At 52.5% G+C, this 21,433-nt stretch overlaps 2 protein-coding genes across 12 annotated transcripts in view; one reads left to right on the top strand and one right to left on the bottom strand.

Moving 5' to 3' along the window:
• NDE1 (nudE neurodevelopment protein 1) overlaps positions 1-3,981 on the top strand; it is a 48,344-nt gene extending 44,363 nt beyond the window's left edge. For 5 of the 7 annotated variants that reach the window (XR_012380429.1, XR_012380432.1, XR_012380431.1 and 2 more), the window contains one exon: positions 1,087-3,981. Coding sequence is in view for 1 of the 7 variants with exons in the window: in XM_025855643.2 (XP_025711428.1) it covers positions 1,171-1,180 (10 nt within the window). In the remaining 6 variants the exon portion in view is untranslated. The remainder of the gene's footprint in view (positions 1-1,086) is intronic. The other 2 variants (XR_012380433.1, XM_025855643.2) reach the window with 1 other exon arrangement.
• MYH11 (myosin heavy chain 11) overlaps positions 1-21,433 on the bottom strand; it is a 109,247-nt gene that overhangs the window by 11,577 nt on the left and 76,237 nt on the right. For all 5 annotated transcript variants that reach the window (XM_025855636.2, XM_073899459.1, XM_025855637.2 and 2 more), the window contains 18 exons: positions 20,722-20,895; positions 19,400-19,514; positions 16,787-16,980; positions 15,312-15,433; positions 15,115-15,184; positions 14,815-14,975; positions 13,471-13,579; positions 11,822-11,953; positions 11,525-11,731; positions 10,252-10,389; positions 9,119-9,242; positions 8,414-8,585; positions 6,775-6,987; positions 5,410-5,554; positions 3,258-3,464; positions 1,759-1,863; positions 1,531-1,683; positions 1,057-1,305 (listed from right to left, as the gene is read on the bottom strand). In XM_025855636.2, the coding sequence (XP_025711421.1) occupies positions 1,057-1,305; positions 1,531-1,683; positions 1,759-1,863; positions 3,258-3,464; positions 5,410-5,554; positions 6,775-6,987; positions 8,414-8,585; positions 9,119-9,242; positions 10,252-10,389; positions 11,525-11,731; positions 11,822-11,953; positions 13,471-13,579; positions 14,815-14,975; positions 15,115-15,184; positions 15,312-15,433; positions 16,787-16,980; positions 19,400-19,514; positions 20,722-20,895 (2,790 nt within the window). The remainder of the gene's footprint in view (positions 1-1,056; positions 1,306-1,530; positions 1,684-1,758; positions 1,864-3,257; positions 3,465-5,409; positions 5,555-6,774; positions 6,988-8,413; positions 8,586-9,118; positions 9,243-10,251; positions 10,390-11,524; positions 11,732-11,821; positions 11,954-13,470; positions 13,580-14,814; positions 14,976-15,114; positions 15,185-15,311; positions 15,434-16,786; positions 16,981-19,399; positions 19,515-20,721; positions 20,896-21,433) is intronic.

The raw sequence follows: 21,433 nt of genomic DNA, 5'->3' as shown, positions 1-21,433 counted from the left end.
CCCAAATAGCACAGTCAACACAAAAACCCTACACCAAACGTGACAGGAAAATAAAAGACGTGACCTCAGGCCTTGAAACCGATAATGGGACAGCAGAGTGGAAACAGGGAAGACTGGTCAACCGCACAGAGACAAAAAAGGGAAGGGCCAGCATGTCATCTAAAAGCCTGGTGCTCTGAGCCCCCACGCCTCTGGCTCTGACCCAGTACAATCCCCAAATTGATTTTTAGGATAACCCCAAATCACTTGCAAACCAAATGATGTTTGCTAACTCTGAGTAACAAAGTAAAAGTCGGTATTTGGGGGTCTGGGCCACACAGGTGGATGCATTTATCAGAACTCAAGAGAGAAAAAAAAAAAAAAAAAACCTCGAGAGAGTGTACACTTAAAAATTTGTGCATTTCTATGTAGGTAATTTTGCTTTGCTTCTTATCTCACAAGAAGCAAAATCGTATTTGAAATAGGAACTCTAAGTTAATACACAGAGTGTTGAGGCATGGAGGGGGAGGTCTGTAATTTGCTTTGAAATGCATCCAAAAGATAAGATACCACTGACATATACAGTTCATCCTTATCAATAAACATGTAAAAAAGCGAGTTTGGTAGAACGTTCACGCTCGAATCCAGGTGGTGGGTATTCAGGTGTTCACGGTTTCATGCTTTCAGCATTGCTGGGTGCTTGAAATTGTACGTAATGAAATGTTAGGGGAAAGTGGTTATCTAAAGGGTAGAAACATTAAATTACTTGGAATATTCAGGAGGCACTCCATAAATACTTGTTGAGTGAATAAAACGAATCTCGCTCCTTATTGGGGCTAGAAACTAAGGCATCATGAGGTCATAGGTGAGCCTCTTGGTGGGGGTACCTGGAAGTCCCGTCCGGGTGGGGCCGCTCTCCTCACTCTGACCTAGAAAGCCCTCGTGTTTCAGGGTCACCCGAGGCAAGCTAGCCTTCCATCGCGGCCAGCAAAGCAGGGGATGGGATGCAGATACACTGCAGCCCCACCTGCCCCGGCCCGTGTCCGCGCACAGAGCGGACCACCCTCCAGCCCCTACCTGATCAAACTTCTTCTGCTTCTTTTCCAGGTTGGACACGAGTTGCCGCTGGTTGTCCAAATCGACAACCAGGTCGTCCAGCTCCTGCTGAAGCCTGTTCTTGGTCTTTTCCAGTTTGTCATAAGCCGCTGCCTTCTCTTCGTACTGCTGGGTGAGGCCTTCGATTTCCTTCTGGAACTTTTTCTTGCCCTCTTCCAAGGCTTCCACGGTGCTGGCAAAGTCCTGCAACTTCTTCTTCGAATCGGAGAGCTAAAATGGCAGTGTCCGGGGTCCCGTAAGAGGAGGGCCATTGGCTGAATCCCGTCCCTGACCCCACCCTGGGAAGAGACCACTTTCTCCGCATTGCAGAAATTCAACAGCAGGGGGAGCCAGTGAGCCAAGCAAAATGGCTCCAACACACCACCACGGCCCAATCGAGCTCTTGATCTCCCTCCAAGGCTCGGTCCTAGAAAAGCAAGGACACTTAGCGAGCACCTGGATGTTCAGAGTTGAGATGTGACGCTCCAGGTTCTGCTTGGCTTCCATCTCCTCGTCCAGCTGGTCCTGCAGGCTGTTCCTCTCATCCTCCAGCTGGCGCAACTTGGTGGACACATTGAGCTTCTGCCGGGTTTCTTCTTGAAGCAGCTCCTATGGAAGGACACATGGAAGTCCCAGGGAAGTTCATACCCCGGGTCCCTCTGGATGATGTGGCCAAATACCCACCTGGGTGTCCTGGAGCTGGGACCCAAGGGATGCCACGTCCTTGGCCAGTTTTATGGCCTTCCCCTCCGCCTCGTTGAGCATCCCTGTGACACTCTCCACTTCATTCTGAGGATGCCAAGAGACTGTGGTTAGAACCTCCAGAACGGGATCCCTGTTAAGTAAGAGAGGCCCTCTCTACTCACACGATAGGTCATGTGGTATCTGCCGATTGAGAAATACCCACGAGCTATGGGGCCTGATCACGGTAGCTCCATGGCTCCCAAGGGGAGTGAATCGCTTACAGGTTGGGAACCTCTTAGAGCCCCAAACTGTATTGACTGGGTCCTAATCCCACTCAGTGGATCCTGGATCCTGGATCCTTGCCAAGGTTGGCAAAAAATGAAACCGGTTTGAGAATCCAGACATCGAGCTGCTCTGGACTCTCCTCCCTAAAGTTGGAGAAGAGGATACAGATGGCACCTCCACTTCCAAGGGCCCTTTTTCCACCACCCTCTTCCTCACCCCTACTCTTGGCCCTTTCATGCGTCCTTATGGCCAAAACCAGAGATGCAGGAGCAGGTCCTTTTGGAGATATCAGCCCACTGTCCATCTTCTTCCCACTTACAACGAGGATATAAATGATCTTGACTCTGCTCCTCTAGGACATTGCTTATGTTATGAGAGCAGAACCCCTGCTCTCCCCTGCATGTGGGGGGAAAAATCGTATTTAATGCTTCCCCTGCTCCCTTGTCCCAGGCTATAAGCACATTAAACACTTATCAAAGATCTGCCTGTATCCCACGAATGGGAAGTCAGGCCAAACGTCTAGTCAAAGCTAAATAAGACCAAAGACAAACAGACTTTACCATCGCTCAGCTTAAAACCTATCAATGGCTTCTTGTCACTCAGAGTAAAGACGAACATACATATAATGGGACCTCGAAGGCCCTGTGTCACTCGGCCACGACCTACCTCTCTAGTCCCACGTTATACCACATTTCCCCTTCCAGCTCAGCATTCTAGCTCAACTTCTGTGATCTCTTCTAATTTCCCACCTACCCCTGGGCCCTTGCACATGCTGCTCCCTCTGTGTCCTAGCCTTCTACTTATCTCAGACTATACCTCCTTCTTAGGGAAGCCTTTCCCAACTCCTCCTCCTACAGGTCAGGCCCCTTGTTACTTACACTTACTGCATCATTTTACATCATTCATGGAATTAGAAATGCCTTTCCCTCCACTGGGTCAGAGTTCTATTGGGGCAAGCGCCGTGTCTTTCTAGCCGCTGTATCTCAGCACTAAACATGGCGCCCGGCCTACAGCAAAGACTCAAATGCTTGCTGAATGAGCAGATGAAGGTTTCTAAAGATCGAACGGAAGAGAGAGCCCATCTCCTCTCCTTGAGAAGTGGAACAAGAGGAAACCAGCTTGCTTTGCAGCAAGAGAGACTTCAGTTAGCCGGGAAGAGCTTCATCCCCCTGCAGAGCTGGGACCAAGGGATGCTTGTTGCGCCGCCGCCTCACCTGCAGCTTGTGGACCTTGTCGTTGAGCTCGGCCCGGGCCCGCTCCCCATCGCTACACTTGGACTGCAGTTCCTGCAGCTGCACCTCCAGCTTCTTCTTCTTGTGCTCTACCTCCTGCTTGGCCTGGTTCAGGACCCGCAGCTCACCGGCCAGGTCGGCGTTCTCCTTCTCCAGCGTCTGCTTGTTCTTGTCTAGATTGGCCTTGGCCTGGCCAAGTAAACAGAGGGGAGGGAAGGCATTAGAGCTCGGGCCAGGAACGCATTTTAAGATCAGAACCTCTATCCCTTGGGGCATCTTCCTCTTTCCCTTTCCCTCTGCCAGTCAGGAAGGTTCTAAGGACCTGTGCTTGTTGCCTCAAGGGAGGGACGCGGTGAGGTGGGAGACACGCGGTCACTGTAAGACTTTCTGTATTCTGTTTTTCTAAAGCTCAAAGGTTGCAAACGAGCATTCCATGAGCTACATCCAACTTACTGTTATGTCCTGGTTGACCTAGTCTTAGTTGCCAACATTTTAGTAAAGAAATGTCACATAAATCTGGATTCCAGGGGCGCCTGGGTGGCTCAGTCTGTTCAGCGTCTGCCTTCGGCTCAGGTCATGATCCCAAGGTCCTGGGATGGAGCCCCACATCGGGCTCCCTGCTCAGTGGGCAGCCTGCTTCTCCCTCTGCCTCTGCCTTTCTCTGTCTCTCATGAGTAAATAAATCTTAAAATAACATTGAAAAAAATTTGGATTCCAGCTTCTTTATAAAAAAATTCTAGTGTTCTCTATCATGACAGGTGGTGGTTATACGAATGCATATATCTGTCAAAATTCATCAAACTTTACAGTTACAGGGTTTTACTTCATATACCTCAGGAATTCTGACATTTAAAAAACAAGACAAACATCATACTCAGTGGGGAGAAATGGAGAGCTTTTCCCCTAAGGTCAGGAACAAGATAAGCATGTCTACGCTCATCACTTTTATTCAACATAGTACCGCAAGGGGAAATGTACGTTGTAGTTACGATTAGCAAAATCTTATTTGTCCAACATGCACAAAGAATTGAGACAATGTCAAAAGTTAGTATTCAGATCTCACTTGACAAGAGGACACCAACAAGTGTCCTTTTATTCATCTGGAGGGGGTGGGGGGCTCAGTCTTGCACCGCGCTTTTCAGAGCGGTCCTAAGACCACCTGTATAAGGGCGGAAGATGGGGCCAGGGAGCTGCTCGTTAACAGGGCCACAGAGGAAATGAATTCGTGTTTGTAAAGCAATGGAACAGTATCTGGCTCATAGTCTGTGCGACATAAGGGGCTGGTGCCTTTATTTCCAAGTGCAGGAAAATTTGAGATTCTGATAGAAGCAGCGGTGACCCAGCTCACAGGAAGGTGCTCAGTAAACCACCTCCTGAAGAATATTCACCTGGGCTGGTGACAGAAACAAATGCAAACTCCAACAAGTTTTAGGTAATGCTACCCCCACTTAGTCTAGCTTGGGGGAGATATCCAGAAAGTGCCAGGATGCTGGGAAGCCATATGGATATCCAGAAAGTGCCGGGAAGCCATATTCACTGAAGGTGAGGTATAGAATTCAGATCTTGAGGGAAACAATCTGGATGTTGCAAGCTAAAAAGCTCCCTGCTGGGAATGAAACACAGGGAAATTCTCCCAAGGGAGAGGAAGTTCACCACAGAGCATTCAGAGGAGTGCTATTTCACTGCCCCACGTCCCATACATCCCAAATAGCCAACCACGGCGGGGAAAAGAACGTTAGATCCAGTCATTCTCAAACTCTGCCAGAGAGCTGTTTCCCTCCAATCTGCAGCGAAATTATACGATGTTCTCCATCTTAAATTATCCTCCCAGAAGTTTTGCTAAATAGTGGCTTATCTCTGGGGGTCAGTGGATTATAGACTCTACCTCCTTGGGTTCAAATCCCCAGCTCGGTCACTAGCTGTATGACCTTGGGTGAGTACCTACCTCATAGGTGGTTCTGAGGATCAACTGACATATATACAGTGAGCGCTTAATAAATGCTCTCGTGACCACTGTCATTACAGTCTCGTAGGGCTGCCTATGTGTCTCAGCACAGACCCCGATCTGTAGTTATTGGAAGCTGTCGCCATATCGCTCCTTTTGCGTGTGGTCACCAAAAAGATCAGGACGTACCCTCTTGAACTGCTCCAGCTGCTCGGTGAGTTCCTCCACCACCTGTGTGTGCTTCTGCCTCATCTCCTGGACCTGGGCCTCGTGGGAGCGCGTCTCCTCATCCAGGGCCTTCTTCAGCACCGTCACCTCCTGCTCTCTCTTGGCCCTGCGCACGAAGAACGCAGAGGGTGGCCGTTGGGGGGAGACGGGGCTTCACCTCAGACAGTGCTGTGCAAAGGAATGAGAAGCTCTCCCGGGACCCAGAGCTGAGGTCCCCATCAGCGGCCCCGCCCTGGCCGGGTGACCTCAGGGAAGTCACCTAACCTCTCTGGACCTGGCAGTTCCTCGGCTGCAAAATGAGGAGCATGGTTACTTGCCCAGAGACTCTCAAGGCCAGCAAATCAATACACAAGAATACTCAGGAACATGTTGAAAGAACATCTGTGAATTGCAAAATGTTCCTCAAATATTAAGATGAGCTCTTATTTATTGAGCACTTACTATATGCCAGGCTCTGACTTAAGTTCTTTATATACATCATTGTATATACCCTTCAGAGTCACCCTCAAAGGCAGATATACTAATTCTTCCAATTTACAGATGAGAAATCTAAGGCTGAGAGAGGGTAAGCAGTTTGCCTGTGTTGGTACAACCACTGTGTGACAGAGCCAGAATCTGAACCCACATGGCCTGGCTCTGAGCCCATGCATTCAAATACTGCACTGGGTGTTTCTGGATCATTGGCCAGGTGGGGAGGGAGCAGAATTCTGTGCTGGCTTCTACGTACAAAGGATGTGGCACAGGATGTACACAAATGCATTTGTGTGTTTGTTGAATGAATAAGCGACCTACTTTTGCTAAAGTCAGCATTCTTTACCTAGCAGGTGACCTGTTTTTGTTGTTTTTTTGTGTGTGTGTATATGTGTTTGTTTTGGGGTGTTTTTTTTTTTTTTGGTGCTGGTATCTGTGATCCTCCAGCGAATCTTAAGGACCCATCCCGCAAAGGTTATTTTAAAACATGTATCACAAAACTTAAACACACACTCTTGGAGACGGGAACCTGGAGAATTATTGACACACATAGACACACACATGAGAAGACAGGAAGGAATACACAAAAACGTTCACTGTGTTGGGGCTGAGGGTGATATTTTTGGTGTCTACGTTTCTATAGCTTTCAAATTGTTCTCGAATTGAGTAAGTCCTACTACCGTGATGCAAAATAAGATGAAAAAGGATCTATTACAGATGGTAGCTGTAGGACCTGAGGAGCCCTGTGATTCAGGATGTGCCTGGGGGCTGCCCCTCTCCCCACCCCCCCAGCCACCCCATCCGTGCAGCTGGCGACGTGGTGGGAGCCATGGGCTCCGCGGGCTGGCCTCCCACCTAAGCTCCTGCTGGGTGGCTGTGCTGTCCAGCGTGTCCTCCAGCTCTGTCTTCAGCGCTTCCAGCTCCTCTCCCAGGTCCCGCTTCTGCTTCTCGGCCTTGTTTCTCGCGGCCCGTTCTGAGTCCAGGTCCTCCTGAAGGTCTGAGATGTGACCCTCCAGCTCCCGGATCTTCTTCAGAGCATTGTTCTTCTGAGCAATTTCATCGTCGAGCCTGCCGGGGACAGATCACCAGAATGAAGACCCCGGGGGTCTCTGGCCCCTGAGATCTCCCAACATCGCCCAAGATTGTTTCCTGGAACCAGATACTCATGTTCCGTAGACATCAAACCAGGTTCCACCCACGTCCCCGAGACACATTGGACCCCTTCTTGCCAGGTAGGACTGTTTGCTGATTAGGACTTGTCTGATGTCAAAAAACAGATTGTGGTGTGTGAGTGTGTGAGTGTGTGTGTGTGAAAGCAGAGCCTGGTCCCAGACTACCCAGGTGCCTCATTCACACCAGGAGCTTAATAGATGCTTTGTGAACACAGACAATTATTTCTCCTTAACAACTACTTGTTTTTCTTTCTTCCTTTTGCTCAAACAGTGGCTGAGTGCCTGCTCCATGCAAAGCACTTGGCCAGGTACTGCATGGGGAGATATTAAAACCAGGGCCCCCCCGTGTGGGGAACGTGGCGACCGTGGGCCAAGGTGGGACGTGAGAAGCATTGTCTGAATGGCTTGGAGTGCGTGAGGACTTTCGTGGAAGGCAGCTCCCTCCTGACGCACGGTGGGGCTGGCCTCTTGCTTTGCTGTGGTGGAAGGAAAGCGAACAACATGAAAGAGGGCCCAGAGGCAAGATCCCTCAGGGCAAGGGGAGGTGAGCACCTCGATCCTACTGAGCTTGGGAACGGTGAGCAGCAAGAGAGAAAGCTAAATGGTCGGGTTGGGGTCAGGCTGTGCAGGACAGGAGCCTGGCCTTCCCTGCACAAACCAGCAAAGTCTTCCGTGAAGGTTCACAACCCAGGTGATGCTTCTGGCCCATCACCCTAGCACCATCCTGCAGCACACACTGGGAGCCAAAGAGCTGGCCAGGGGACCAGTCAGAAAGTTCTGGGGCTCAGATCCCAGCTCATGGTCCCTCCTCTCGCCCCAAGCCCGGCTTCCTGCTCAGTGACATGGAGATCGCAGCAGGGTCCCTGGCCCGGTGTGTGCCTGAAGTTACTGCCTGGGAAGAGCTTGGCACACGGTGAACAGGAAAATCCCCGTTAGTTGTCGCTGCATTCCCGGTGCGAGGCTGTTAGTGCGAACCCAGCCAGGATCTGGGAGAAGGGCCAACAGGGGACGGGGCACAGACACGTTTCTGAGGACCGGCAGAATCTGAGGGCTGCTGCAGTCTGGGGGTGGGAGGAGAGCGGGGCGGGGTCGAACGGACTCCGTGGGCAACTGCAGATGAGAAGGGCCTGGACATCCGAGAGGCAGATGCGGCGGGAGGAGGGGAGATGTGGAGAGAGGATGAGTTTGGAGGAAAGAGAGGAAAGTGGGTGGCGTGGTTCTGGAGATGCAAGCAGGACAGGGGAGGCACCCCGGAGCCTGGAGGCCTGCCTGGAGGAGGAAGAAGGACGGGGCCCACTGCGGTGCCCCGCCAGCCATACTACCTGCTCAGGGCCACCTGCAGTTCCTCCTCCTTCTTGGCCAGCTGCATCTTGAGCTCCGCAATCTGCGCCTGCAGGTCAGCTATCTGCTCGTGGAAGTCACTGGCCTCCCCCTCCAGCTTCCGCTTCAGCTTCTCCAGCTCCTGCCGACTCTTCTCCTCCTTCTTCAGCCGCACTACGACAAAGCCGGGGCCCTCAGCAGGTGCGCACTACCAGAAAGGCCCCCAGAGGCCAAGTCTTTCTGATCCCGCAATTCACGAACATGCACGTGAACACGCACGCGCACACACACACGTTCCCACCGGTAATTGTCACGGCCCAGACCACCAGATAGTGGCAGGAAAGTTAGGGCTGATGAGAAGCACCTTTATTATTAGTGGTGTGTCAGCTGGGGGAGCCTCGAGAGGGTCGTACCTCCCCTGAAGTCATCTGCCATGCTCAGATTTGCTCTCTGATTTTATTTTTCAATTTAATTTAATTTATTTATTTGAGAGAGAGAGAGAGCGCAGGAGTGGGGGGGAGGAGCAGAGGGAGAGGGACAAGCAGACTCCCCGCCGAGCAGGGAGCCCGATGCAGGGCTCGATCCCAGGACCCTGGGATCATGACCCGAGCCGAACGCAGACGCTTAGCCGACTGAGCCACCCAGGCGCCCCAGGTCTCTGATCTTAAAACATCCATTTGAAACCCTCTTCGAGGGAGCCGGTTTACCTTCCAGTTCTGAAATCATAGATTCATGCTTGTTTTTTAGCTTGGTAAGGTTCTTAGCCTTCTCTTCCTCTTCTGCGAGATTCGTTGTTAAGTCACTAATCCTCTCTTCGAGGAGTTTTCGCTCCTTTCGGGGGAAAGAAAAAGAAATATCGGAAGCTTTTTTTTTTCCTCTTCTCCAGATTCCACGTTTCATTTTTAGTCATTTCCAGATAAACAGTTGGAAGGAAAATCTGCATGAACACCAAAGACAACCCCTAGCTTTAAAATGATAAAGAGAAACTCCTTAACAGTCATTCCCGGAAACCCAACCACTTCCCATCTCATGCGACCTCTGCCCCGCACACTTCATGGTCCAGGCAATCACACCCTTATCCCCCTTCCTCCCACAGGCCAGCTCTTCCCTGCCACAGGGCCTTTGCACACACAGGACCAGCTGCTGAGCTGCTTCTCCACGCCCCTTCCAACTACTCTTCGTTCTTCAGGTTGCCTCTTAAATGTCACTTCCTCCGGAAGCCTTCCCTGAATACCTCGCTTCCATCTCCTAATGCTCTATTTTTATACTATGGTGAACACCCTCTTCAGAAGCCTGTGAGGGTCATTAGTGGTTAGGTGTTTCCTGCCTCCCTAGAGCATGAGCCCCACCAGGGCAGGGCTCCCCTTCCCCATGCATGCTCCACACCCCAAACCATGCATGCTCTGTACCTGCTTAGTGGTCCCTGCCTCGGGTGACCTACTCATCCCGGGTGGCACGGGGACTTTTCCAGTTTGGCCACTGAAAGTCCCACATCGCAGAAGGCCTTCAGTCCCAGGCAAACCAGGACCGCGGGTCACCCTATTGCTAACCGGAAGCGGCCTGAGAGAATGAGGGAGAGGCCCCCAGTCTCAGGCACACGCGGCTGCTCTCGCACAACTCGGGGTCTCCACTGGCATGGAATTTCTGAGACCTGCTCCGTGGCAGCCCTGGTCCTGGTGGGACCGCCGGGCACCCCACCCATGGGGTCCACCTGCCTCTAGACGGCAGTCAGGAAGGCCGCCTCCAGCATCTTGTATTTGGCCAGAAAGGGAAAGCATCTGGAGCGCTTAGCCCCGGCAAGCCTGCCAGGTTAATGCAGGAACTGGCGCCACTCACTCACTTTTGACAGCTTATTGTTCTGATCGTCCATGACCAGAATATCGTCCTCCAGTTTCTTGATCTTGGCCTCGGCCGTGACCTTCTCGAGCTGTAGCTTCTGCCTCGCAGCTTCCTCCTCCTCCAGCTGTTCTTCCAGATCCTTTGTGGGTAAGGGAAAGGAATCACAAGCCTCGCTCCCAGCAGGATCCCTCTCTCGGAGCTTGGGGGCTGACCCTTGTGGAGACTGGGCCTCGGGGCTGACCCTTGCGGAGGCTGGGCCTCACGGCCCCCCGTGCTCTGTGGTCTCCTTTTACTGGAAATAAAAGGTTTGGGAAACCACTGGCTTCATGGAGCCTCAGTCTTCCCATCTGTCAAATGGGGATAGTAAATACTGTGTGGTTTTAAAATGTGTCCCCGTGGGGCGCCTGGGTGGCTCAGTTGGTTCAGCGACTGCCTTCGGCTCAGGTCATGATCCTGGAGTCCCGGGATCGAGTCCCACATCGGGCTCCCTGCTCAGCGGGGAGTCTGCTTCTCCCTCTGACCCTCTTCCCTCTCGTGCTCTCTATCTCTCATTCTCTCTCTCTCAAATAAATAAAATCTTAAAAAATAAATAAATAAAATGTGTCCCCGAATTCTCCGGTACTCTTCCCTTCACGAGGTAGAGGCTCATTCCTCTCCCCATCAGTGTGGGCTGGATTTAAGGGGAAGCCATGAGGTGTAATGTCTGCGATTAGGCTAGAAGAGGCACTGTGGCCTCCCCCCTCTGTTCCCTCTCTTGATTCGCCCCTCTTGGGGGAAGCCCACCACCATGTAGTCCTGAGGAGACGCTGCCTCCACCCCCCTACCCCCCAGTGAGGAGCTGAGGCCTCCTGACTATAGCCACAGGAGCGAGCCATGCGGTCGTGGGTCCTCCAGCCCTGGGCTCACATCCCGACTGCAACCTCAGGACAGACTCTCAGCCAGAACCTCCCAGCTGAGCCACTCGCAGACTCCTGACCCGTTATCCCAAGCCGCTAAGTTCTGGGTGGTGTTTCGTCCTGCAACAAGGGCTAACTGACATGATTACCCCTCACACGGGGTTGCGAGGAGGAGAAAAGGGGTTTGCACACAGAGGCCAGGGCAGGAGAACAGAGCGGGCTCTCCAGGAGACCACTCTGGCTGCGTGGCCCTGCCCGGGCAGACAGCTGATCCGCTCCAAGCTTTAGTCCCCAGCAGGGGACATTCCTGACCACATGCCCCTCGCAGGCCTGCAGTGAGGGCCAGATGATAAGGCAGCTGCCCCTGTGGGGCCTTACCAGCATCTGCTGGGCCATTTTCTTCTTCTCGGCCTGCAGCTGCTGGCCCCGGTCTTCCTCCTCCTCCAGGCGGGCCTCCATCTCATGCAGGATCTCCTCTAGTTCCTGCTTCTTAGCAGCCAGCCGGACGCGCATCTCCTCGGCCTCGGCGTACAGCTCTGTCTCTGCTTGCAGCTGCTCCTGCAGCAGGTTCTTCTCCTCGGTCAGCTGCAAGTGGCGAGCAGGGAGGTGGCCGTGAGTCCTGCAGGGGCGCGCCTGCCCGCCCCCCGCAGCCCCCGCCGTGCTTCGGGCCACTACCTGTGAGTGCTTCTGCTCCAGCTCCTTGAGCTCGCTCTCGGCCTTCTGCTGCCGCTCCTTGGTCTTCTGCAGCTCGTCTTCCTTGGCCTGCATCTCCTCCTCCTGCCGTGTCACCTGCAGCAGGGGCTTCACCTGCACGCACACCATCAGCCGTCACTGGCTTCCATGGCGCAAGGAAGGTGGAAGCTCTCCTAATGCCTCAGCTCGGCGGTTCTCAACCAGGGACCGGTTTATACCATCCCACACCCCCGAGGGGACGCTTGGCAATTTCTGGGGACAGTTTGGGCTGTCCCAACTGGGGTGGGGAATCCTACCAACACCTATGGGTATGGGCCAGGGGTGCCGCTGCAGATTCTAGAAAGCACGGGACAGCCCCCACAACACGGGATTACCCATCCCAAAACACCAAGAGTGCCGAGGTTGAGAAATCATAAACTATGGGGCGCCTGGGTGGCTCAGTCTGTTAAGCATCTGCCTTTGGCTCAGGTCATGGTCCCAGGGTCCTGGGATCGAGCTCCGTGTCAGGCTCCCTGCTCCGCGGGAAGCCTGCTTCTCCCTCTCCCACTCCCCCTGCTTGTGTTCCCTCCCTCGCTGTCTCTCTCTCTGTCAAATTAAAAAAAAAAAAAAAAAGAAAAGAAAGAAAGAAATCATAAACTAGAGCAACCGAAAAAGGCGCCCAGTGGAAAGGAAAAAGTCTCTCCTCCCATTTAGTCCCTTCCCAGAGAGAGAATTACTGCTGACCAACTGGCATATTTCATTCCAAGGAGAAAAGGGGAAAAGAAATCTCCTACGTTCCACCTCCCCATCAAGGTCACTACATGCGCTGTTGGCTTTCCCCACCAGTCTCTTTTCTCCTACGTGTTTAAAAAATACACCCCGCAGATCATGCTGTCTGATTTTCTATGCCGCGTCCTATACTTAAAACTACAAGATAATTATGACCCCATGCTGTTCTGTCACCTTTACACCTTTGTTTTTTTGATAGCTGCCATTTTTGTGGAAGAGAAGCGGTGACAGAGGACATCGCTGTCTTACTCCTGGCTTCAGGGGAAAAGCTCTCAGTTTTGTCCCCCATTAAGGATGATGCTAGCTGTGGGTTTTTCATAGCAGGCCCTTACTCTGTGGAGGTAAGTTCCCTCTACACCTGCTTTGTTGGGGGTTTTCAGATAGCCATCCTCTTTAAGAGTTGCAAAGTATCCCATCGATGGATGAATCTGTTAGGGGCTGGGTGCTGACATTCTGCTACTATAAATAAGATCCACGGTGAATGCCCCCAATTCCTGATTTCCAGAGAATGATGGTGCTTTGTGAAAGAGCCATTTGTGTAACATTCTCGAAAGGGCAAAATCACAGGGAGGACAGATGAGCGGTGTGGGGCTATTGGGGGGGAAGTGGGTGTGGCTGGAAACAAGCAACCTGAGGGATCCCTGTGGAAATGCTCTGGATCCGAGTCAGGGTCATGGATAAACCACGTGCCAAAGAAGGGGGAGGGGCGCCTTCTTGGGCTGAACTACGGACAGGCGAGGTTTGACTCTGAGCCCCCGAGTGCACGCGGGGCCCATCAACCAAACGCGACCCCACAGCGGGAGCATCTGGGGCGCAGGGCCCAGGTGGAGGGCCCCAACAGACGAGGGGTCCGCGGCACTCACTTTGGTGAACAGCCTCCACCACTGCCAGTTCCGCAGCTTGAGGTAGGCGGCGCAGTTCCTCTGAATCACCTTCATGGCTGTCAGCTGTTGCTGCCGCTTGGCAAAGGCCCTGGGGAGGGTGGAGGCGGTGCCGTGAGAAGCCCCGGGTGGGGGTTGGTGGGGGTCCAAACCCTGTCTCCCTGGATCGTCTGCAGCATCCTGCCCCACGGCATCCCAAAAGCAAGATGCACCTGTCCGGCTTGTGATTTTGTGACTCACGTGAGGACGTTCCCCCACCCCCACTCCCCATTCTCTCCAGCTCAGATTCTTCAGGAAGCTCTGAGCATCAGCACATGCATATTATCTGGGCAACGACCACTTCAATCATCTGGAGGCCAGAGCCTTTCTGGGCGGCCGGTGGGTGGCAAGGAAAACCCCCAGCTCACGAAACACCGTGGACTCAGAGCTGTGGTCCAAACGACACCTAGGAAATCAATCTATGCTACACCATTCCTAAGGGGGATCTTACACATCTCCAGCTGCGCCTCGTCTTCCCTAAAGCTGAGTGACTGACAAACCTACTCTTTCTTCGGGTGCATCTTAGAAATCTCAAGTCTGATTCAGAACCAGTGCTCTTTGTGTCTAAGGGCTGATGGGTTTGCAAAACCACTGCCAAGGGAGCTAAATGGATCCTCTTTCCTCTGCTCGGCTGCCATCTTGAAACATGGGTGAACTTGAAGAATGATGCTGCTCCAGTTCGCAGAGGCGGGAGGGTGTATCAGAGAATTTACTTATGAAATTTAACCACTTAGGGCTGCCCCTGGACTATGAGCCCCCCAGTTCTGGCCTTCACCCTCTTGGTTATGTCCTTCACCATCTTGGGTCCACTTGGCAATGAATGAGCCTTCTGAATCCCTTTTGAACATGGGGGTATGGACACAGCCAAATCTTCTTTCCTCCAATCCTTACCATTTTCTCACACTTTTGAAATGACAACCTGGCCCTGTTCTTAACCCTCTTCGTGCACTTCAACTCCTCACAAACAACCCCATGGGGCAGGAATGAGTATCCTCATTCTTCAGTGGAGAGATTAGAGCCTCAGAGAGAGAAAGAAACTCGCCCAAGTTCACCAGCAAGTAAGGGGGGAGGTAGGACGAAGGCCTTTAAAACAAGGGCGCATCCCTACAGTGGTAGAGTTTCTGCCTCTATAAGAAGTAGCTACCAGTTGATCAGGATGCTTCCTAAAGCAGGTGGCCTCCTAGAAGCAGGGAAGCAGAACATGAGGCCACAGAGCACCCCCGCATCCCCCGAGAAGGGCATGTTTCTGGGCTGTCTGCAGGGAGGCAACAGCACTCGGGTCCTTACTTCCTGGCCAGGTAGCCGCGACACATGGCCTGGAAAGCCATGATGACGTCGGTGATCTTCAAGTCCCTTTCCTCCTCCAGGTGTGCCAGGACCCCCGTCCGGAAGAAGATTTTGCTCTGCCCGATTCTGTACAAGTTGGGGTCCAGTTCCAGGGCTTTGATCTGCAGAAGGAAGGGGGACAGGTGCTCTCGTTCTCAGCTGTGACAGTGTCCATTAGGCGTGTTTAAGGAAGGGCCTACCCCAATGAGCTCCTGGCAGTGCCCCCAGGGATCCCTGGGGAGGGGCTGGGGCAGGGCTCACCATGAGAATGCAGGCCTGCTTCCCGTCCATGAAGCCTTTGGGAATGGCGTTGGCAGCCAGGATCTCGTAGCTGGAGACACGGGGCAGATGCCACTGATCAGATGCCTCTCCGGCGTCCTTCCATCCCGCCACCTGGCCTGGCTCACCCCCTGCCCCCTGTGGACCCCAACCCCTATGCCTGGCCCCAGCAGGCTCACCGTTGGCGGAACTCCTGGAAGACGATCCTGTTGGGGAAGCCCTGACGGCAGATGCGAATGCCTTCCAACACCCCGTTGCAGCGTAGCTGCTCCAGCACCAGGAAGGCATCCAGTTTGCCAGACTGCAAGGGCAGAGAGGCCAGTGGACCGGGGGGCTGGGACTCAGGGAGCAGCAAGCCCCGAATCTCAGGCCTGGGTGACCCATCGTCAGGCCACCAAGGTTGACAGAGACACCTCACCAGGTGAGATCTCAGCTGAGGGTTCAGTGCCACTTGTCTTGTACTTGGTGGCACCAGCATCACCTGGCTAGAAGCTGGGGCTTCCTCTCCATCACTGGTTCTACAGAAGCTACCTCCCAGATAACTCCCAATGGGCCCACTGCTGTCCACTGCCACCCACTCACCATCACCACCCCCTCCTACCTGCTTTCTGCTCTTGTCTTGCCTCCCTCTGCAACCTCTCATTCTGTTTCCCTAACATCAGTCTGATCATGACATACCCCTGCTTTTAAAAGCCCCAAAGGCCTCCTCTGGTCAATCCACAAGAGAGTGCCACAACTCAGTTCCTGTCAAGAGATTCAGCCCCATCTCTCCCCAATCCCTGCCTCACACCATCACATGCCAACATGAAATGACCTAGTGTTTCACTGCCTAGACCTTTCATTTCTCAGCTCACATCTTTGCTTCTACTGGTCCCATTGCCTAGGATGCCTTCTCCACCCTGCCTTCCACTTCACCAAGTTGATGCCTACTCGTTCCCAAGGCAGCGTTCTCTGAGCCCTTAGGCTAGAGTGGGAGCCCCAGCTGCACGGTGTTCTTGTAATTTACCACATTACATGGTGCATATCAGCTTGTGTGTCTCTCCCCCACCGGGTCTCCCACGACATCAGCACTACTGACATCTTGGGCTGGATTATTCTCTGCTTCTCCCTCTCTGGGAGCTGCCCTGTGTGCCACAGGGCGTTTAGCAGCATCCCCGGCTTCTTCTATACACTGGATATGAACAGCAGCTCCCTCCCAGTTATGACAGCCAACGAAGTCTGCAGACATGGCCAGATGTCCCCTGGGTGAGGGGGGCATGACTGCTCCAGCTGAGCATCCCTGCGCTAGATCACCATAAGAAACCTGCAAGCAAGGACCACAATTTATCCAGCCCTGTATCCTCAACACTGGGCATAGGTGCAGCTCAGTAAATATTGACCGGAATAATGAATGTATGAGTGCTTGGATGCCCTGGACAGAAACTCCAGGGTTGAAAGTCCCTTCCATCCCTTGCCTTCCTTTGCCTCCAGGATGGGGGATGGGTCCCCAATTCAGACAAACTTCCACCCATGTCAGATGGAACCTGTGGGGTACAGAGTCAGGCTTTCCTCCTGCCCCTCTACCCTGGTCTGCCTCTCCCTTTCCCAAAGCCCCCTGATGATATCCCCAAGGAGGACATTCTGACCCCCTGAGGAGCCAGGCAGGTGGCCTCACCCTCTTCTCGTGGTTGGGGATGATGCACCGCACAAAGTTGGGTGTGGTATTGCGTAGTGTGGTCATCAGCTTCCCCAGCTGCTCTTTGTACAGCTGCCCCACCGTACGGAACATGCCCTTCTTGGTCTTGGAGGCGCTGGGCAGTGAGCTCTCTGTCATCTTGGCCATCTGGTCCAGGCCCACGATGCGGTCCACTGTGGGGCACATTAATGTTGGTGTCAGCCTCTGGCCCATGCCGCAGGGGCCCTCCACCCCCACAATAGGCCAGAGGACCAGGCCCAGAGGGTGGAAGACCCCAAGTCCTCTGCTCCCTTTTGGTGGGCACTGCCTCCCATTCTTTCCTCTGGGGGCCAACACCTTTCGTGTAGCAAGAGGTAAGGGGAGGTGTGCAGAGTATTGCTTTCCATGTATTGTCTATTTGGGAAATCTGAAAGCCCTTGAATGACAGAAAGAACAAATTCTCTCTCATGTTGTCACAGAGACCTGGGAATAAATCTTGATCTTGCCACTGCCTTGGCCTGTTGCCAGTTTGTGCCTCAGTTTCTCCTTCTACAAAATGGTGGTAACAACAGCATCTACTTCTTAGGGCAGGAAGAAGCGAATAAAGGCTTACCCCTCCCACCTGCCTTCAGTCCTTCATCTACCAAGAAATATTTATTGAGAGCCTACTATGTGCCAGGCCCTACAGATACAGCCATGAACAAAGACCGTGTGTCTCCACACACACACCCTAGGTCATATGCTATGGATATTCTAGTGGAAAGAGACCAACAATGATGACATATGTAAGTATACAATATTCCAAGTGGTGTGGCATGCTTACAAAGATAAAGCAGGGTAAAGGGGGAGAGAAAGAGTAATGGGGGTGATCTCTCTGATAAGTTGAGTGAGCTATTAGGTAGATATTCAGAGAAATAATATTCTGGACACAAAGCATAGCCAACACTCTAAGGTAGGAATCTGGCACATTAATATTCAACAAGGAACAGGTGATGGTGTTATTGGTGGTGTTGATGGTAGCATTACAACCACCAAGGCTCTTTTTCTTTCAGAACAGAATGAGAGACTCCCACCATCCCAGTGGATGCTGCACATGCAAACCACTGGCATTGCTATGAATTTCCCTCAATGCACAGCTTTGGCTGCACCCTACAAATTTTGGTAAGTTGTGTTCTCCTTTTTTTTTTTTTTAGTTCAAAATATTTTAAAATTTCACTTGAGAAAATTAAATAACACACCAAGACACTTCTAAATAAGACACGGGGACCATGTGCCATTTAGAAGTTTAACCTCCATGTATTTTGGGATTTTCCAACTAGCTTTCTCTTATTGATTTTAGTTTAATTCCACGGTGGTCCAAGAGCAGATACTGTATGCTTTCTATTCTTTTAGATTCATTAAGGTGTGTCTTATGGCCCAGAATGTGGTGTAGCTTGGTGGAAGTTCCATGTGAGCTTGAGAAGAATGTGCCTTCTGCTGTTGCTGGATGAAGCAGTCTATAGATGACAGTTCTATCCAGTTGGCTGATGGTGGTTCAGTTTAACTTCACTGGCATTAGGATACCCTATTTCTGCTCCTTGTACTCAGTTGGGGTCCATGTAATAAGGTCTTTGCTTGTCTCTGTCTCCTGCAAGACTCTGGGCTCCTGGAGGGAAGGGCCTTGCTGAAATGGTCACAAATCCCAGGGTGAGATGCCATCACCCAATCCCATGGCCCGGAACATGGTGAGCACTCAGTAAATGTTGGCACAACAGAACTCCTCCTCCAGCATTTTCTACCATGCTTAAAACAAGGGTGTCCAGGCCTATAAGCCCAAGGTCCACAGGCTCTGTGCAAAGACACAATCCACTATGGGCACCGAGGTCCTGGAACAAAAGCAGAAAACCCCACCACACCTAACAGTCATCGCAGAAGCAGGCATGTATTGAGGCTTTACTATAGGACTGGCAGGTGCTAAGCACTTCACATGGATTATTTCTTGGCTGGTTCTCAGAGGGAACCCAAGTGTGGTCCCCAGAGCAGTGGCACCACCACCACCACCTAGGAACTTGTTAGAAATGCAAATTCTCAGGCCCCACTTGGACCTGCTGAATCAGAACCTCTGGGGGATGGCCCAGCTATCTGAGTTTTGACAAGTCCCCCAGGAGATCCTGATGCATGCTCAGGCTTGAGCCCCCGGTCTAATTCTACCCTCACAATAATCCTAGGAGAGTCGGGGACTATTCTTATCTTCCTGGTTTTACTAAGGTGGACCCTCAAGCTTAATGACGTCAAGAGACTCATCCAAGATGAGACAGCTAGTGCGTGGCAGAGACAAGATCACAGTCAAGTCTTTCTGACTCCAGATGAGAAGTCACCATGCCTCCTGCACTGTTTTTTCTGTTACCACCCACACCCTGATTTAGGGACCTTCTCCCTGGGGCCTGGGTGTGGGAATGAGGAGGCAGGGGCCACCGCTCCAGAAGTGGCTGAACGTATCACCTGCACACCCTGCCCTCTCCCCACCCCCCACAGGCCCACCCTTCCTGGGAGCAGGGGTGCGAACCAGGGGCAGCTGGAAGGAGGCAGAGCACTCTGTACCCTGTCTCCCAGCTCCCGCCAGCAGGCCCTTACCATCCTTCCACAGGTCGGCCACGAACTTGTCCGAGGACGCATTGAGGAGGGAAGTCACGTTGTCATTCAGCGGGTCCATGTTCTTGGTCAGCCAGGCACTGGCATTGTAGTCCACCTGCCAAGGATCACCCCACCAGTCAGGTGCTTCTGCCTCTGTTACAAATGAAGACCAGGGCCCAAGGCCTCCAGTTTCCCTCCCGGATCTTGCCAGGTCAGAGAGGAAATGGTGTTAACAGCCACTGTGATGGGACTCCTCAAACGCCCATGAAGAGGCTGACAGATCAGTACTTTAAAGGGCCTTGTGCATGCTGAAATGGAAGCATCCTGTAAAAGAGCTCTCGGGGGTTACTATGGGCTGTGGGCTGCTACGGTGATCGCCAGGCCCGATCGGAGAGGGGACTGAAAAGAGCCACTTGGAAAGCGGGAAAGAGGAAAGTGTTATTCCGTGTGCTTAAGGGAATGCATATGCCCTTGAGTTTGGGTAGGTGCTGGCAAACTTTTTTTTTTTTTTTTTTTTTTGGTAAAAGGCCCAGAGAGTAAACATTTTCAGCTCTGCAGGGCACAACATCTCTGTCATGCTGGGTCACAGGCAGCCAAAGACTTTATGTAAACATAGGAGCTATGCGCCCATAGAAGTTTATTTACGGAAACAGGCTGTGGATCAGATGTGGCATGTGGGCCGTGGTTTGCCAGCCCCCCTCCCCTCCCCAACCTGGTACAGGGCATTGCCTGTTCGCATGAGGCGGGGGTTTGGGGGGGCCCTGGAGAGACAATAAAATACTCAGATTCTGCAAGCCAGGCCAACCTGGGTCTTTTCTACATTATGCAGGACCCTCAGGAACCACAGGGGAAGCACCTGTGTATTTACAGCTCTCACATGATGATCCTCATTATCATGAAGAAGGAGGGAGGGAGGGAGGAAGAGGAGGAAGAAGAAGACAAGGAGCAGGAAGAAGACAACTGTCACGTATTTCCCTGGACGGCACAGGCAGACAGTGGTGAGCTCAAGGCTGGGATAAGGGAGAGGTTTGTTGGACCCAAAAATGTGTTTATGGGTCATCCCATCCCAGCTGGCCCTTCCTCTTGGGTTTAAATTGTAGCTGGAAGGATTCAGCGTCTATACAAGAAACAATCGCCTGGTCACCCTGGTTGGAATATGGTATAGAGGGTGGAATAGACACTCAGATCATACATAAGAAGACTTGCTTGGATTTGGCTCACACCAGAGGCCTTTCGGCTCTGCCATACCCAAAGCACTCCTGCTTGGAGCACCCCAGCTGGTCCCCGGGGACAGAGAGAGCCCTGGGGCCCGCGGCCGATACCTTCCCGGCATAGTGGATGATGGAGAACTCCGTTTTGTCCTTGAGCTGCTTGGGCTTCTGAAACTTGGGGTGGTTGCCCTGCTCCGTGCACAGCTTCTCCACGAACGACTTGTCTGTGGCCTTGGGGAACCAGCACTCCTCATCCAGCAGGGCCAGCACCCCGGGAGGGTTGTTCTATGGGAAACAAGGAAGGCAGGATCACAGCTAGGGTACCCGAAACTGGGGCTTGCTGGAAAGAACTGGCCACTGAAACACACCCTAGGCAGCCCCCTGGCTCTATCACCTCTTCTAAATGGATTTATATCTTCCACTCCCATAGATCCATCCTCAAATTACCCTGTGTCCAGGGGACCCGCACTGGGGAGGGACCCGCAGGCACCAACAGAACATGTTTGTTGCTGCCCCCTAGTGGACAGAACACACGGACCAGCACGAAGATCTCACCCTTGAATTTGTTGCTTTACGTAGAAATTCACCTCAGGGTTCCTTTGAATAAAGCCCGTCTCTGTGGCCCAGACAGGCTAAGCCAAGGTGCCAGGAACACAGCCAAACTTACACACATGCCATTTACTCTGCTGGAATGGTCTGCACTTTTTAGACTCAGATCAGGGAAGTATTTCTTTTCTTTTCTTTTTTTAAGGTAAGCTCTACACTCCACACAGGGCTTGAACTCAGGACCCCGAGACCAAGAGTCACATTCTCTTCTGGCCGA

The sequence above is a fragment of the Callorhinus ursinus genome, unplaced genomic scaffold (genome assembly GCF_003265705.2).
Source record: "Callorhinus ursinus isolate GAN/ISIS: 27379988/994484 unplaced genomic scaffold, GSC_fseal_2.0 scaffold13, whole genome shotgun sequence".
NCBI lineage: Eukaryota > Metazoa > Chordata > Mammalia > Carnivora > Otariidae > Callorhinus > Callorhinus ursinus.
This window is presented reverse-complemented; position numbering and strand designations above follow the sequence as displayed.